Source organism: Lontra canadensis, unplaced genomic scaffold (assembly GCF_010015895.1).
Source record: "Lontra canadensis isolate GAN:19392208 unplaced genomic scaffold, GSC_riverotter_1.0 scaffold12, whole genome shotgun sequence".
NCBI lineage: Eukaryota > Metazoa > Chordata > Mammalia > Carnivora > Mustelidae > Lontra > Lontra canadensis.
The window spans coordinates 19,678,073-19,695,101 of NW_022631006.1; the positions used below are offsets into that span (position 1 = coordinate 19,678,073).

The 17,029-nt window shown below is 47.3% G+C and overlaps 2 protein-coding genes across 4 annotated transcripts in view; one reads left to right on the forward strand and one right to left on the reverse strand.

Annotated features, from left to right (window-relative positions):
• Positions 1-239: 239 nt before the first annotated feature.
• ZFYVE19 (zinc finger FYVE-type containing 19) lies at positions 240-6,697 on the reverse strand. The gene is made up of 11 exons (XM_032856823.1): positions 6,546-6,697; positions 5,160-5,281; positions 4,940-4,993; positions 4,429-4,547; positions 4,185-4,330; positions 3,738-3,846; positions 1,958-2,164; positions 1,433-1,512; positions 1,012-1,110; positions 763-890; positions 240-678 (listed from the first exon to the last, which is right to left on the reverse strand). The coding sequence occupies exons 1-11, from the start codon at positions 6,597-6,599 to the stop codon at positions 600-602; spliced, it is 1,197 nt and encodes a 398-aa protein (XP_032712714.1). The 5' UTR covers positions 6,600-6,697; the 3' UTR covers positions 240-599.
• A 228-nt stretch (positions 6,698-6,925) lies between these two features.
• Positions 6,926-17,029, forward strand: part of DNAJC17 (DnaJ heat shock protein family (Hsp40) member C17) — a 41,537-nt gene continuing 31,433 nt past the window's right edge. For 2 of the 3 annotated variants that reach the window (XM_032856825.1, XM_032856826.1), the window contains exon 1: positions 6,926-7,051. In XM_032856825.1, coding sequence (XP_032712716.1) covers positions 6,974-7,051 — 78 coding nt within the window. In that variant the 5' untranslated portion in view covers positions 6,926-6,973. The remainder of the gene's footprint in view (positions 7,052-17,029) is intronic. The other variant, XM_032856824.1, reaches the window with a different exon arrangement.

Genomic DNA, 17,029 nt, shown 5'->3' on the forward strand with positions numbered 1-17,029 from the left:
GTAGGCAGAGCAGTAGGCAGAGAGAGAGGGGGAAGCAGGATCCCTGCTGAGCAGAGAGCCCGATGTGGGGCTCGATCCCAGGACCCTGAGATCATGACCTGAGCCGAAGGCAGAGGCTTAACCCGCTGAGCCACCCAGGCGCCTCCAGGACTGCACTTTGAGTGGAAATCCTGCTCTTGCCACCTCTCCAGGGGCTGAGGCTCAGAACCCACAGGGTTCTAAAGAGAAGAGGTGCTGGGCCCAAGACATCAACATTTTTTATTAGATCCACTAAGTACCAGGGAAGGGTCCTGGGCCCTTGAGCAAGTTTCAAGGCTCATCGCCCTTAGATTCAGTCTCGTCTTTTCCCTACCACGCCTCACTCCCAGTCCAGGCCCGGCCGGTGGCGGGCTCCTGACTTCTGCCTTCCTTCTGGCTTCCCCCAGTTACCATCTTGAATGGAGAATGCTTCCTTCTTCCGGGGACACTGAGGCTCAGGAAGGGGCATATCCAGGAACAGGCTAGCCTGACTCACTCTCCCATGGGGCACCCCGAGGCTGGGCCCAGGGGTGGGCGCACCAGCCTGCACCACTGCCAGTGGGCTTGCCTGCCTGGTTTCCTCAGTGCTCTCGGCCTGTGCGAGGTGGGCAGTAGGGAGATGTCTGGTGCTCTTTAATTTCAAAGGCATCGTGGCCTTCCCTGCGGAGCAGAGAGAGACAGGTCAGGGATCACGGGTAGCCCTCGACGTCTCCCAGTGCAACAGAACATTCCAGCCGTACTCACCGGAAGCAGCGGGCGCAGTAGAGGTCCCCATCACAGCCAGCACAGCGCAAGGTGGCGTCCTCATTGCAGATGCAGCACCAGGGGAGCTCCTCATCCTCAGCTTCGAGCCGGGCGGCCATGGCCTGGGCCTGCCAGGACCAAAGAGGGATGGGGGAAAGAAGGAAGGTGTGTGGGAGACTGCTGCAGAAGCGGCTGGCCAGTCAGGGAGGGAGGCTGTGGTGGCGGCCGGAGTGGGGGTGCTTTTCTCACCTCAGGCTCTGCCCTGCAGGACTGGGCCGGGGCTCGGAGAGTGGGCTCCACAGGGATGTTAAAGCCACTTGCCTCATCCAGGGCAGCTTCTTCGGTGAGCTGTGGGCAGAGCGAATAGGTACAGCTCCCTGTTCCAGGACTAGACCCTGACTCTTTTCCACAAGAGGATTTCTGTGCTCTGTGGCCTTAGCTTCTCAACCCATCTCCCTTTATCTTTTGCCGGTGGCGGTTGATATCCTATATCCAGGGGCCAGTAGGCAGGTCTGGGTCACAGAGACAGAGGGGGCCCCAGGGAGAACCGGAGCTGCAGACTGGCCACTCAGCAGAGAGCAGAGGCAGGGTGAATGGGGCCAGGTGGGGGGCTGGGGCAGTGAGACAGGGACAGGACAAGGGCTGGTCAGGTGGGTCAGGCAGGGCCCACCTGCTGCAGGACTCTCCGGATGGCTGTCTCCTCGTCCTCCTCATCGTCACTGTCTGGGAGGTGATAGTCCTGGAGGGTCACTTGAAGAAGGAACGACAGGAGAGGACAAGTAACATGGAGAGAGTTCGCCTGAGGAGCTGTACTTTTGCCCCCCAGGAGCTGGTTTGCTTTCCAGTGGCACTTGTTCCAGAGCTAGGCAGCCTCTATCGCCACTGATCAGATCCTGCCCTTCCATGCCCCACCCTGCAGGGCTGGGGGACGGGAACAGAAAACTTTGCATCTGAAGGGACTGGGGGTTCCAGGCCCCTGATGGCTCCTATGTACTCCTTTTCTACTCTTTCTCCCCAGTACCTTCCTTGAGGCTCTGGGCAGAGCTCAATAGACCCCTGGGCACAGGAATTCCCAGTATCTGACCCAGCATGGCCGGAAGTCATCATTTTGTAGAGGGTGGCGTGGGGGTGTGTGTGTTGGGGTTGGGGGGCCTGCTTGATGGACATGAGTGAGCTGCTGCTTCCCAGCCTCTACCTTTATCAGGGTCTTCGCCCCGCAGCACAGCCAGGCGCTTGGCGAGGGCCAGGATCCTCTCCTGCCTCGTGTTCTCTTCCCGCAGCTCGACTGCTGCCTCAGCCAGCAGCCTGCTCTTCTCTTCCAGGGACCAGGTGGTCTGCCCCTTGGAATTAGTGCTCTGGCCCCCTGGGCCACGTTGGTTGAGGTCATTCTGGACAGAGGCAGCTGGGAGGAGAGAAGCAGTCAGGGAGGTAGTCATTCCAAGATCTCTCATCAGAAGCCAATGAGCCTGTTTCTCAACTTCTTTTTTTAAAAACCATAGATTACCAGCTTTTTGCTCAGTATTAGCTCCTGTGGTTTATATTACCAATAAAATCAATCTTTCCTCCATTTTTCCAAATGTAAAATACTAGTAATCCTTGAAATGTTTTTTTTCCAATTATATCCATCCCCACTCCTGGTATTTTTACATGTTGGCCAAAAAGATGAGGATATGGAAACGCTAAGCTACTCAGCCAGTTTCCTGCCTTACAGGCTGGCATGAGTATTTCCAGAGGGCAGCAGAGAGGACATGAGAGAGGATGTGCTTTTCTGTGGTAGGAGGCAGGAAGAATTCTAACCGAGTGGGTGTGGCCCTGGCACTGTCCCCTTGAGCTCAGCGTTTCAGAGCAAGAGGTTCAAAATCAGACAGCTTTGAGCTCAAGTCCCAGCGCTGCCACGTAATACCTGTGACCTCAGTCAAGTTCCTTAAGCTCACCAGGCCTTCGTTTTGTTTATAAAATATGGATAATAAGAGTATGTATAAGATTGTGGAGGCTATTCAATGAGATTATGTCTCTAAAGCAGAGCTTCTCAATCTTAGTTCACTGCTATTTTGGACAGGACAATTCTGTTGTGGGGCCTGTCCCAGGCACTTTATGGATGTTGGGCAGTATCCCTAGCCTTTGCTTGCTAGGTGCCAGTGGCACCCTCTAAGCTGTGACCAGAGGGTCTCCAGATAATCATCCCTGGGAAATCATCCCTGGTTAAGAACTCCTGCTCTGAAGCATTTGGAATGTTTTCCAATAGGATTTTTTATAATAACAGAAATGTTCCATATCATTGTATTTGTGCTGCCCAAGATTGTCGTTCAATAGCATTTGAAATGTGGCTGGTACCACGGAGGAACTGAGTTTTAAATTTCATTTAATTATTATTAGTGTTTGTTTGTTTTTTTTTAAAGTAGGCTTCATGTGCAGTGTGGAGCCTGATGCAGGGTTCACACTCACAACCCTGAGATCAAGATCTAAACTGAGATCAAGAGTCAGATGCTTAACTGACTGAGCCACCCATGTGCCCCCAATTTCACTGAATTTTAATTAAATTTAAGTAGACTATTCCTCATCCTTATCATCATAATCTTCATTGCAGAGAACATTTGCTGACCACTTACTATGAACCAGGAGGGGTGTTAAGTGCTTATTAGATTAGCTCACTTAATTCTTGTGATTTCCCCATGAGGTGGGTTTTATTACATATACTTCCATTTTATAGATGAGGCTAGTGAGACTTAGGTCATATAACTTTCCCAGGGTCACAGAGCTAGTTTAAGTGGTAGAATAAGAAATCACCCTCTGATTTGAAAGCCCACACACTCATCTGCGAGGCTTACACTGGCTCCTGTTTGAATAAACCATAATTTACAATGTTGATTGTTCTCTGATTTATATGTGTGTCCCAGAGGGTGGGCAGCAGAGCCCATCCTACTTGGGGAAAGAGTAGGGGGCAGGTCCCTGGGGGACCCAGGTGGAGAAGTTACCTGGGCCTCCTTGTTGACAGCTCTCATCAATAGCCACTTGTGCTGCCAGCTCTGTCAGCAGATCCTGTGCCTGCTGGGCTTGGGTTCTGGTGTCTGGTGTCTGATGTGCCTGCTCAGAGGAAGGAACTTCAGTGGGGAGCAGGGCAGGGGGAAAAGCAACGCCGTAAGGCACAGAACAGTCTAGGTTAGGGGTGGATGCTGACGTTTCCAAAGCTCAGGGAAAGGGGACTAATCCAGGGCCCACATAATAGAGTAGATCTGGCCATTCTTTCCTGTCCCACCCCATCATGCTGCTTGTCCCTGGTTCCTTGGCCTCGAAGCAGGCCTAAGGATCATGAGGTTGGGGTGGGTAGGTTTTGCCAACTTCTACGAAGTACATAAGCATACATGTGTCTGGGCTTCAGCAAGGTCCTTATCCTAGGACCCCTGTACCCCCCAAGAACTCACAAGCTGGGGGATCTGAGAAGGTGGAACTCTGCCCTGCAGTGCAGCAAGCCGTGCCTCCATTTCTTGGGTGGAAGGGATGGAACCCCGGGGTTCATCCCTCAGCGCAGCTAGCCTGGCCTCTATCTCCGCCTGTGAGGCCACTGACTCTGAAAGCGGTAGGGAGAAGCCCTGTAAGATCCCGAGGAATCCTAGTCCCAGGAGGTCTGGATGGTTCTTTTAGGTCACCCGGTCTGCCCCCACTCACTGGGCTTGTTCTGTTGGCGGAGCCGTGCTAGGCGCTCAGCGATTACTTGGTCTTGATGGATCAGTCCCTGGCTCTGGGGAGTGCTGGGCTTCTGCTTGGCTTCCAAGGCAGCCACACGCCTGGTAGGGTATGAGATATGAGAATTGAAGATTGAAGAATGCAGAAGGGAGGGGTGAAGGCACCCACTCACCATTTCCCATTCAAATCACTTCTAGGCATCCAGGGAGGACTCCAGTGGACAATATTCTGTGGGCCTCATTCATGTCACCCTGCAGCCCAATCCAGCTGACCAATCGGAGGGTCTGACTGAGAGGACAAGGTCTACCAAGAAATGTTTTTGGGGTGAGGGCTGAGAAGCTACTGTCTGAGCCCAAAAGGGCATCAGGAGGCTGAGATATGACATTCTCTTGAACCTGTGCTCATTTGATCTAGAGGGTGGGAAGAGAGTCCTGCCCTATGGCTCCTTTGTCTTTTTCCCATCCCTATTTGTCTCTGTCTGTTCAGCACTTACTTCTTATAGTTCTGAGGTGGTGACCACTTGGAAGCATTGGCAGGAGATGACCCTCTATAGGGAAGAAATCTGGTATCAGAAGTCCCGCCATCTGCCAGTCAATGCCTCCCACCCAAACACTTCTGGAGCTGATCTCTAGCCACAGAGCACAAAGCTGTGTGGGCTGGCCAGCTGATTGGTACCATGCTTGGCTAAACCCTTGCCCATGTCAACTTCTCACCTGGTCAGGACCTCGTGGCACTGCTTGCAGACTTTCTGTTGGGTATTCCCAGTCCGAGGCACCACTGCACTGAAGCTAAGGCAGCCAGAACAGAAGGCCCGGCCACAGTTCTTACAGCCATACTAGAAGAAACACGAAGTAGGAGGTTCCATCTCTCACCCTCCCCTGTAGGCTCCTCCCTGTGACTCTCCAAGCACACAGAGAGGGAAGGCACTGAAGTTGTGACAACTGCTGGGAGGAGGATGAGCAGTGGGGCCCCTAAGGCCTGGGCAGAGAGAGGGGTGGATTCAAATCAAATTAAATAAAGCTTTATGCAAAATTCAAATCAAATAAAGCTTTATGCAAAATTCCCATGCTTTCTACTCTTGTCTTCAATTCCCTGATGATGGGGTGTAGAAAACAAACAAGAAAAACTTCATGCTGCAAGTCACTAACTCTTCAACAAAGGAGTATCAGAGAGTATAGAGTCCCTGCCTTCTCTGCCTCAGCAGAGATGAAGGGTGGCTTGGCTTCAGTATGGGATAACAATAGTCTCTATTTATTAAGCACATACTCTGTGCCAGGCACTAAATTCAGTACTTAATATTCATCATCTGATATAATCCATATAATTTATACACACTACTTTACTTAATCCTGATGACCACCATTATTATTCCTATCTTAGATGGGGTCAGAGGGGTTACATGACTTGTCCAAACCAAGCTCATTCCATGAATGAGACAGCAGAGCTCAAATCTGAACCCTGACCACCCTGATTCCAAAACCCAGATTTCTAAGTGTTACACAGATCTGCATTCCTACTGCTATTCATTCTTCCAATCTGGTTTCTATCTCCTGGTCACAAGTGGGCAGAGGAAGCCTATAGTTTACCTGGAGAACTTAGGGGCCGGTGCAGAGAACGAGACTTTCCCGTGGTGCTCCGGGAGCAGAAGGAAGGGCAGTAATTTAACTCAAGAAACCTGGGAAGGGCAGGCTGCATGACGGTGAAGGTTTCAGAGCAAAGGGAGTGACAGGCATAGTGTGATGGGTGGTCACAGGATAGTAACTAAGACTGGGCTGCGGAGGAGCAGGATGGAGGGAAGGAAATAGCTGCATATTAGACTTGGTGGACAGGAAAGCCTACCTTTCTAGAAAGGACAGGAGCGTGCTCTACGTTTTATAGGGCACTTTCACCTCCAGCACCTCTCTGGACCTTCATGTCAACCCCGAAAGCGAGGGAGCGTTAAGCCCATTTTACAGAAATGGAAACTGAGGTTCAGTGACTTCATCAAAACCACACAGCTGGAAAAGGGCCATAAAACCAAGTCTACGGACTTCAAGTCCTGTGCTTTTCCTCCACTCCACATCCTCCCTGGCCCTCTAGCCCGCGGGGAGAAGACTCGCCTCCTTCTTGAAGAGGGTAAACTTCACAGCGCAGCCGTAGCACCTACTCTCCATTCCGGTGGCCGGCGAAGCACCACAGGTTCCACAGAGCTGAGAGATCGCTCCGCGAGGTCCCGGGACCCTCCGAGTTTCACTAAGCTCCGCCCCCGTCCCACGCCCCCTCGCGCGGGCTTGCTGCGGCCTCCCGCAGCAAAATCGCGTTCGGCCACTCTATCCGGAGAGTGGCCGCGGCAGGCGCGGTGGCTGCTGGGAGGCGTAGTTCATTCGCGGCTCCTCCCTTCCCTCAGAGACAGTCAAGCCTGATCCAGAACACATTTCCCGGGGGCTAAGCGCCACTCAACCGGTTTCCGGTGACGGTCCTGGGGGAAATCCCTACGCACGCTTAGGCTCTTGGGAGTTGTAGTACGAATCCAGTCAGGGTTGGAACCATGGCGGTGGCCAAGGAACTCTTACAGATGGACCTGTATGCGCTGCTAGGTATCGAGGAGAAAGCGGTGGACAAAGAGGTGAGAACCGTGGCGAGGAGGGCCGAATCCGACTGGCCTGGTGGCCCTTTCTCTCCTGGCGCCTCGCCATCGCTGGCAGCCGCTTTACAGGTTCCGGCGGGCCCTAGGCGGGGAATGAGGGACGGCCCGACAGCCTCAGAAGGTGGTTTCCCAGACGTTTCCTGGATGGTCTGACAGCCTCACGAGGAGTTGGGGTACCCAGAAGGGAGGCTTCTAGCGCTGGGTACGGTGCTCTCCCTCTGGCCTTTGCCTAGGAGAGGTAGCTGGGTGAGCCTGAGAGGGAACCCTAGTCCCCTCCCTGCGCCTGCGCAGTGTCAGCCTCTGAGTCCACTTTTGCCTTTTCTCCGTTGAGCTACTTCTTACGGTCACCCCCTGAAGGCTGACTTAACTCCGCTTAAGCCTAGGGCTGAAAAAAGACCTGTCTCAAGGCTCCTGCCCTCCCTTGCCATCCCTTTCTTGGCAGTGTGACCTGTGATTCTGCCATCTGTTTTCCAGCCCAGCCCATTGTTGCCCTCTGAAAATGTGCTAGTGAGCTCAAAGCGGGAGGATCAGAAGAGTAAAGCGAGAGGGCCTGAAGTTCCACGGGAAGGTGTTGATAAAGGTGCCAGGAAGTGGGATTCTAACTGATCAAGCTGTAATTAGGATTTGTGTTATTATCCCCTGGATAACGGTGGAGGTTGTAGCAATGTAGGAAAGGGAGGCGAATAATTCATCAGATGAAAGTTAATGCCTTCGAATGTCCCTATACTTCATGAGCTGTGTGAGCTTGTGAGAAGAGGAAGCTCTGGGCAAGATCAGTAGGGTTCTGGGGGAAGAGATGCTGTCAGCCTGCACATCACTGTCTCCTGCAGCTGCAGCTGAAATCAGAAGTTGGCCATTGATGTGTACAGAGCACCAAAAGCATTCTGCTAGACCTGTCTCATAACTCTTAAAATTTAATATTAATAATGCCTAACATCTATATAGTGCTTCCTATGTGCTGGGCACTATTCTGAATGCTCTGCATTTGTAAACTGTTTAATATGTACTTCATAAATAGTGAGAAATTATTTTGGACATTTTGCATCAAATCCTGCCTGTGTGTTGGAACCCTGAAATCGAGAACTCGGAGGAAGGAGGTTGGGAGCTGTTGATGTGTCTATCACTCAGAGGTGGGGGTGGGTAGATGAGCTGCTACTAAGGGAGTTGGGTGAGGCCATTGTCTAGACAAGAGACCAAGGTCTAAGCAGGCCAGTATCCAGTTTTCACTCAAAAGAGGTAAGGAATATGTGAGAAGGTGGTTTATAAAGGGTAAAAGGTGCTGTTCCTACTTGTCAGTAGGCGAGGCACAACTATAAAATAATGGAGAACATAGTAAATTCCTTAAGAGGATATATAAATGGCCAGTAAGTACTTGAAAAGATATTTAGTACCACTAATCATTAGGTAAATACAAGGCAAAACCACAATAAGATACCACTTTACACCCATTACAATGGCTATTACTAAAAAAAACAACCAACCAAACACAGAAAGTTACAGGTGTGGACAAAGATGTGGAGAAATTGGAATGCTTGTGCATTGTTGGTGGTGGATGCATCTGCTGTGGAAAAGTGTGTTGAGTCCTCAAAAAAATTAAACACAGAATTATCATACAATTCAGCAGTTTCGCGTCTGTGTATATACCCACAAGAATTGAAAGAGACTTAAATAGATATTTGTACACCCATGTTCATAGTGGCGTTATTCATAATAAGTAAAAGGTGGAAGCAACCCATTGTCCACCATTTCTTATGTGAGTTTCCTTTTATATGAGGTTCTTTGAGTAGTCAGATTCTTGAGATAGAAAGTAGAATGGTGGTTGCCGCAGGCTGGAAGGTGGAGGTGGAATGAGGAATTAATGTTTAACTGCTACAGAGTTTCGGTTTTACAGGATGTAAAAAGTTCTGGAGACTAATTGCAGTATTGGTTACATGCTAATGTGAATGTGCTTAATGCCACAGAACTGTACACTTAAAAGTGGTTAAAATGGTGGAGGGCCTGGGTGGCTCAGTTGGTTAAACATGTGACTTTTGATTTCTGCTCAGGTTGTGATCTCAGGGTTGTGAGATGGAGCCCCACATACGGGCTTTGTGCTGGTCGTGGAGCTTGCTTAAGATTCTCTCTCCCCCTCTCCCTCCAACCTTACCCTTCTTTTTTTTTTTTTTTAAAGATTTTATTTATTCATTTGACAGAGAGAGAGATAACAAGCAGGCAGGGAGGCAGGCAGAGAGAGAGGAGGAAGCAGGCCCCCCCGCGGAGCAGAGAGCCCGATGCGGGGCTCAATCCCAGGACCCTGGGATCATGACCTGAGCCGAAGGCAGAGGCTTTAACCCACTGAGCCACCCAGGTGCCCACAACCTCACCCTTCTGCACTTGAGTCCTCTCTCACTACAAAAAAAAAAAAAGAAAGAAAATTTAAAAATGGCTAAAATCGTAACTTTTATGTTATGTATATATATTTTTTTAAGATTTTTATTTTACCTTTTATTCATCTATTTGACAGACAGAGATCATAAGTAGGCAGAGAGGCAGGCAGAGAGAAAGAGGAAGGGAAGCAGGCTCCCTGCTGAGCAGAGAGCCCGATGTGGGGCTCGTTCCCAGGACCCTGGGATCATGACCTGAGCTGAAGGCAGAGGCTTTAACTCACTGAGCCACCCATGCGCCCCATATATATTTTTTTTCTTTAAAATATTTCTTATTCTTTTTTTTTTTTTATAAACATATAATATATTTTTATCCCCAGGGGTACAGGTCTGTGAATTGCCAGGTTTACACACTTCACAGCACCATATTTTATTTTTTTAATTAAAAAATTTTAAATTAAAAAATTAAAATATTTTATTTTTTAAATTAAAATTTTTTTATTTTTTAATTAAAAATAAAATATTTTATTTTTAAAATTAAAACATTTATGTGTGTACACACACACACATATATATTTTTTTTAGAGAGAGAGAGAGAAGGAGAGGATGAGCTGCAAGGGGAGGGGCAGAAAGAAGGAGAGAGAGAATCCCAAGCATGCTCCATGCTTGCCTGACGCAGGGCTCAGTGTCATGACCCTGAGATCATGACCTGAGCCAAAGTCAAGAGTCAGAGGCTCAACTGACTGAGCCACCCAGGTACCCCTGTTATATATATTTTATGATGAAAACAACCAACTAATCAAACCAAACCAAAACCAGCACAAAGAAGATTGTTTGACAAAGACCATATTTGGCCTCCTAAAATTTTTGGCCTTTTACAGAAAAAGTTTGCCTACCCCTATTAGAGGTAGGGGCAAGGGCAGCTCCACCTTTCTGCACATGAAACTTCCCCCTCTGCCATCGTCCTGGTGTAACAAACCTAGGAGGCCCAGAAGTGGGCTAAACACCACCATTGGTGGAAATTTAGAGGCTCAGCAATTCCTAGGTAGAGATTTTTGTTCCCATTCCAGCCTCAGAGGAGATAGGCAGGTATTATCTCTTATATAATAATATCTTCTTCTAGAAAAGCCTTGAATTAAAGACCTAGATTTGGTGTGGAAGTGCTCCTGGGGAGAGGATCATGCCCTGGGAATTCACTTCCTTGCTAGAACCCGAAGCAGTGAGCCCCTTATTTTTACCTGCGCATGGGCACGTGCCTGTGTGTGTGCCTGTGTGCATGCGTGCTCCCCCTATCCACTTACGCACTCACTCAGTCTCTGTTGGAGCAGGGCTCTGTCCTGGGAAAGGCCCCCATCTTCTCTGCCAAGATGAAGAGTACATCATGATTAATGCCATTTGGAAACCTTCAAGAGATTCTGAATTAGTCTCAGGAATTACCTGGGTGACTGCAGTGGCCTTCTGGCCCTTTTTCTAGTTCTGTCTTGCCACCTTAAGCCTCTTCACACAGCAGCCAGAGTGAGCCTTTAAAAATGTGAATCAGGGGCGTCTGGATGGCTCTGCCTTCCACTCAGGTCATGATCCCGGGGTCCTGGGATTGAGCCCCAGCAGGGAGCCTACTTCTCTCTTTCCCTCCCACCTACGCCGCTGTACTTGTGCTCCTTCTCTGTCTCCCTTTCTCTCAAATAAATCTTAAAAAAAAAGAAAGAAAGAAAACCTGAAGGCCTTCCCTGGCCTGTAGGGCTCATGTTACCTTTCCTTCATGTTCCCTGTTATCCTTCCCTTGCTCACTAAGCTCTTGCCATCTCAGTCCTCCCGTGACTTTTTAAAAATTGTGCTGAAATATGCATAACATAAAATTTACCATCTTAACCCTTTTTGAGTGCACAATTCCAGTGGCATTAAGTACATACCCATTGTACAACAGTCACCATTGTCCATCTCCAGAACTTTTCCATCATCCCACACTGAAATTCCATAGCATTAAACATTAACTCCCCATTCCCTTCTCTACTATTCTACTTCTTTTCTCTGTGAACTTGACTATTCTATGTACCTCATGTAAGTGAATTTACAAATATCATATCTTTGTTCTTTTGTGTCTGGCTTTTTTTGCTTAACAGTTTTCTCAAGTTTCAACCATGTTGTTGCATTTATCAGTATTTCCTTCCTTTTTATTTAAATATGTACATATTTTTAAAATTTTATTTATTTATTTTTAAGATTTTATTTATGTATTTGTCAGAGAGAGAGAGAGCACAAATAGGGGAATGGCAGGCAGAAGGAGAGAAGCAGGTTCTCCACTGAGCAAGGAGCCCGATGTTGGACATCCCAAGATTTTATTTTTTTAAGTAATCTCTACACCGAGCATGGGGCTGGAACTCAACAACCCTGAGATCAAGAGATGCATGCTCTGCTGACTGAGCCAGCCAGGCGTCCCCCCATCTTTCTAAGTTTGAATAATATTTCAATGAATGTATATGCCACATCAACACATTTCATTTATCCATTCATCTGTTGACAGACATTGGATGATTTCTACCTTTTGACTATTGTGAATAACGCTCCTGTGAACATAAGTATATAAATATTAAAGTCTTGCTTTCAGGGCATCTGGGTGGCTCAGTGGGTTAAGCATCTGCCTTCGGCTCAGGTCATGATCCCAGGGTCCTGGAAAAGAGCCCCACATCGGGCTCCCTGCTCAGTGGAGAGCCTGCTTCTCCCTCTGCCTCTGCCTCTCTCTCTGTCTCTCATGAGTAAATAAATAAAATCTTTAAAAAAAAAAAAAGTCTTGGGGCACCTGGGTGGCTCAGTGGGTTAAGCCTCTGCCTTTGGCTCGGATCATGATCTCAGGGTCCTGGGATCAAGCCCCACATCGGGCTCTCTGCTCAGCAGGGAGCCTGCTTCCCTCTCTCTCTCTGCCTGCCTCTCTGCCTACTTGTGATCTCTCTCTCTGTCAAATAAATAAATAAAATCTTAAAAAAAAAAAAAGTCTTGCTTTCAATTCTTTTGGATCTATACCCATAAGTGGAATTGCTGGATCATATGATAACTCGATGTATAATGTTTTGGGGAAACTCCATACTGCCTTCCACAACAGCCACACTATTGCACATTCCCACCAGCGGTGCACAAGGGCTCCAATTTCTCTACATCCTCCACAACACTTGTTATTGTCTCTTTTTTGGGGGGTAATACCTTTCCTACTGGGTGTGAAATGGGCCTCCAGGGATTTTTTTTTCAAACTCCCTTAACACAGTCTTGCTTTAGGGCCTTTATACCTGTAAATCCTTCTGCTTAGAACATTCTCTGGCAGTTGTATATCTGTATCTCACGTGTGCACCTTATTCAGATCACTCTTCAAATATAACACCCTCAGAGAGCCTTTCCTGACCACCAATTTAAATTAGGTATCCCACACCCTTACGTTGCTATATATACTTATTTATTTTTTCTTTAAAGATTTTATTTATTTATCTGACAGACAGAGATCACAAGTAGGCAGAGAGGCAGACAGAGAGAGAGGAGAAAGCAGGCTCCCCACGGAGAAGAGAGCCAGATGCGAGGCTCGATCCCAGGACCCTGGGACCATGACCCGAGCTGAAGGCAGAGGCTTTAACCCACTGAGCCACCCAGGCGCCCCTCAAATAAATAAATCTTTTAAAAAAATAAAAATAAATATAACTTAAAAAGCTCTGGAAAAAAATTCTTTTTTAGAAATAATTTTTTCCTTTTTTTAAAGATTTATTTATTTATTTATTTGACAGAGAGAGAGACACACACACACACACACACACACACAGTGAGAGAAAGAACATAAGCAGGGGGACTGGGAGAGGGAGAAGCAGGCTTCCTGCTGAGCAGGGAGCCCGATGTGGGGCTCAATCCCATGACGCTGGGATCGTGACCTGAGCCGAAGGCAGATGCTTAACGCCTAAGCCACCGAGGCGCCCCTGAAAATAAATTTTTAAAAGTAATCTGTACATCCAACATGGAGCTCAAACCGACAACCCTGAGATCCAGAGCTGAATGCTCTACCGACTGGCCAGCTAGGCACCCCTGAAATCTTTTCCGAGGTGGTCTTTCAGAGAGGTAGTACCAACTTATACTCTCACCACTTGGGAGAATTGCCCGTCTCTCTGCTTGCAGCCCTCGCCCCACTCTTCCGTGCTATGTGCTCCATGCCCTGCCCCAGAACATTGGACCTTTATCAAATCAAACTTTACAGTGTTCTCCCGGTTTCTTTTTGGTTTCCTTTCTTGTTCTCCACGTGTGTTTCCGAGGAGCGTGGAAACATTCCCCACAAACATCTGATTCCACACACTTTTATTAAGTGTCAGCCTGAGTCTGGTGCTAGGGATACAGATGTGAAGAGAGCAGTCCCTGTAGCGTTGCCCCATCTTGCCTGTTTCCACCTTCTCCATCCCTTGTTCCTAAGGCCCATCATTTTGGAACTCAGAGGTTAAAATTGATGATTCTAGAAGTTGATGCTTTCTAATCAGATGATGATTCCTTAGAGAGTGTAACTTGATATAGAAAGTAACAATTTTTCTAACCAATCTTAACAAGGAAGGTCAAGAATTGTTGTTATATCTACCATGTGTCGAAGGTGGATGGAAATTATAATACAGAGCATCAAGCAATGTTGAGAATTGTAAATGTGCTTTAATCACCACCTTTGTACTTACTGGCAGTGATAGTTAGGAAAGTGGACTTTGACTCCAAAGTCATTATAAGTCATTGACTCCATAACTTACCTAGTTGTGACCTTGATCAAATATTTTACCTCTGTGTGCCTTGGCTTCCCTGTCTGCAAAATGGGAATGATGGCAATCCCTTCCTGCCAGCATTATTATGAGGCTTGATCCAGGTCAAGCATTTAACATGGCACCTGGCCAGAGGGAACACTCACTATATGTTCGCTCTTGCATTGCCCTTCCACCTTCCTTACACTGTAAGCACTAAAGTCAAATACACATTTACCACAACTCGTGTCTAAGGGTGCCCCCCACCCCTTAGCCCTTCCACTCATTCCAGTCCTGACAGGCCAGTGCTTGGCTCAGTGATTCTTGCAGCAGTCCGGGTAGAAAGGACGTGGGGAATCAGGTAAAACAAAACTGAGGATCAGCAGAGTCCACTCTTCAGTTCAGATCTACAGGAGAGTGGAATATATCACCAAGGACAAGGTATCATGTGGCATCCTGGGGTTTAGAGCTGAATAAGACATCAGTTTGCTTTCTGCCGGCTCACTTAGTATAGTGAACAATGGATGTTGAGGTAGAATGAAAGAGGTTCCATTAAAGTATTTAAGGAAAATGCGGGAATCGAGAAGGTATGAGTCATACAATGGCAGGATCAGGGAAGACTTCCCTGAAGAGGTGTTTTTGTGCAAGACCTTGAGGAGAGAAAAGAATATACACAGCAGGGATCTTCACAGTCATTGACTCTCTTCGTTTTGTAGATGGGAGGATTCAGGTCCAAAGAAGTTATGGAACTTGCTTGACATCACCCAGAGAGTAAGCATCAGACCCAGACTGGTGCCCCTGTTTAATATTCTTCCCACTTCTGTACAGCTGGCACATGTCTTTGTTGTCTGTTATAGCCTTACCTTTCATTTGAAGCCCTTTGAAGGGTATGTAACTCACTGTATCTTGGCAAGTAGTACTTGATGAAGCCAGGTGCTTGAAAATGCATTTTGATGAACTCTTTCAAGACTCAGATTTTAAGTCTGTTTACCAGGAAAACTACTAAGGACACTTAATATCGACATTTTCAGGAAAAGATGTTAAATTATAGCATGTAAGTTATTTTAAGGAAAAGACTATTTTTCTTGTATGCTAGCTAATACCTTTATTTAAACTCCATATTTCTGTTATACTCTAGAAGGGGATACACCAACATTCTTTCTTCCAGAATTAAGAGGAGTCTTTGAGAACAGAGGATAGAGAAGGGCTTCAGGGAACAGGAGCATGTAGGTATAGAAGTCAAAATGCCTGGCATGACAAGAAATGGGGCAATTGCCTAGGGAGTGTTGAAGATATGGCAGGAGATCAATCTGAAAAATGTGGTACCCTTGGACCTCTAGGCGTCACAGTGGTTAGACTTGATTCTGTGGGCATCTGGGAACCATTTCTGGATTTGAGGTGTTCCTGACTCAGTCTACTGTCTTCAACAGGAGGCTTTCCCAAAGCCTCTTACTTCCAGACCAAGGCTTTGAGGCCTTGAGGTTGGGCACTGAGCCTGGTTTCTCTTGATGGCAGTCACTCGTTCACTAATGACTAGCACTGGGCCATCCTGGGAGTAGAGCCCAAGTCTTCCCAGCATCTCTCTGATGGTTAACTGACTCCTGGGTTTTGTTGTCTGGCTGGAGCTCTGGATTTTTGAAGTTACTTGGCTGCCTGTTAAGTCAAAAGGAATGATTCATACGTGTTTATAAGCTGCAAGTTACTCATTAGCATTCGAGATAATACCTCACATTCATATGACACCAGAGTGCTTTCACATAAATTACCTCATTTGATGTGATCTTCAAGACAGGCCTGTGAGATAGGCAAGGACTATTAGGTCCAATTTATAGATGAGAAAAGTAAGACTCAAAAGTTTAATTGATTTGCCCAGCCTAAGGTAGCTAATAAATGCAGAGTGCTTGCCCAAACCCCAATTTACCACTTCTCTTTCAGAACTTTCTTCATGACCCACACTTCAGGAGTGATTAGGGCAATAAGAGATGGGTCTGTGAGCCCCAGAGAACCTCATGACTCCGTCTGTGACACAAGGAGGTTTGCCTCTGAGAAAAGCTGCCCAGCCCGGGTAAACTTGTCAGTAAATACTGGCAAGTATTAAGCTGATCTAGACAGCCTGAGGGAGTACTTTAAAATGTGTGTTCAAACTACCACAGTGCAGTTTTCATTTCAGCTAAGGCAGCATTCAAAATATGCTGCATCCAGGGATGCCTGGCTGGCTCAGTTCATAGAGCGTGGGACTCTTGATCTCGGGGTCATAAGTTTGAGCCCCACATTGGGTGTAAAGATTATTTAAAAGTAAATCTTAAACAAAAAGAGGTGCCTGGGTGGCCCAGTGGGGAGTCTGCTTCAAATTCTCTGTCTCTGCCCCTCCTGAGAGAAAGAGAAAGAGAGAGAGAGGGCAAGCTGGGAAAAGGCAGAGGAAGGGGAGAGAATCTCAAGCAGACTCTCTGCCCAGTGTGGAGCCTGACTTAGGCTTGATCCTGGGACTCTGAGATCATGATCTGAGCCGCAACCAAGAGTCAGATGCTGAGCTTACCCAGGCACCCTGATAAATAAATCTTAAAAAACAAAAACAAAGTAGTCTCCATCTCTATAGTTGCTTTCCCAATTTTTGCTCTTCCTGAGTACTGTTATCTAGTTATTATTATTTTCTTTAAATTGACTCACTTATTTCTACTAAGATAAATTTTTTATGGGGAAAAAAGAAATGAATGAGATGTTGGAAATACCAAGGCCTAGAGAGGAGGAGTTCTCACCCTGAAAAATGGCAGAGATGGGGCAGAGAGAACAGCTTTGGGGCTGGGGACCCAAGTCTCCAGAGGTTGAGGGTGACCGAAGGCAGTGGGGGAAAA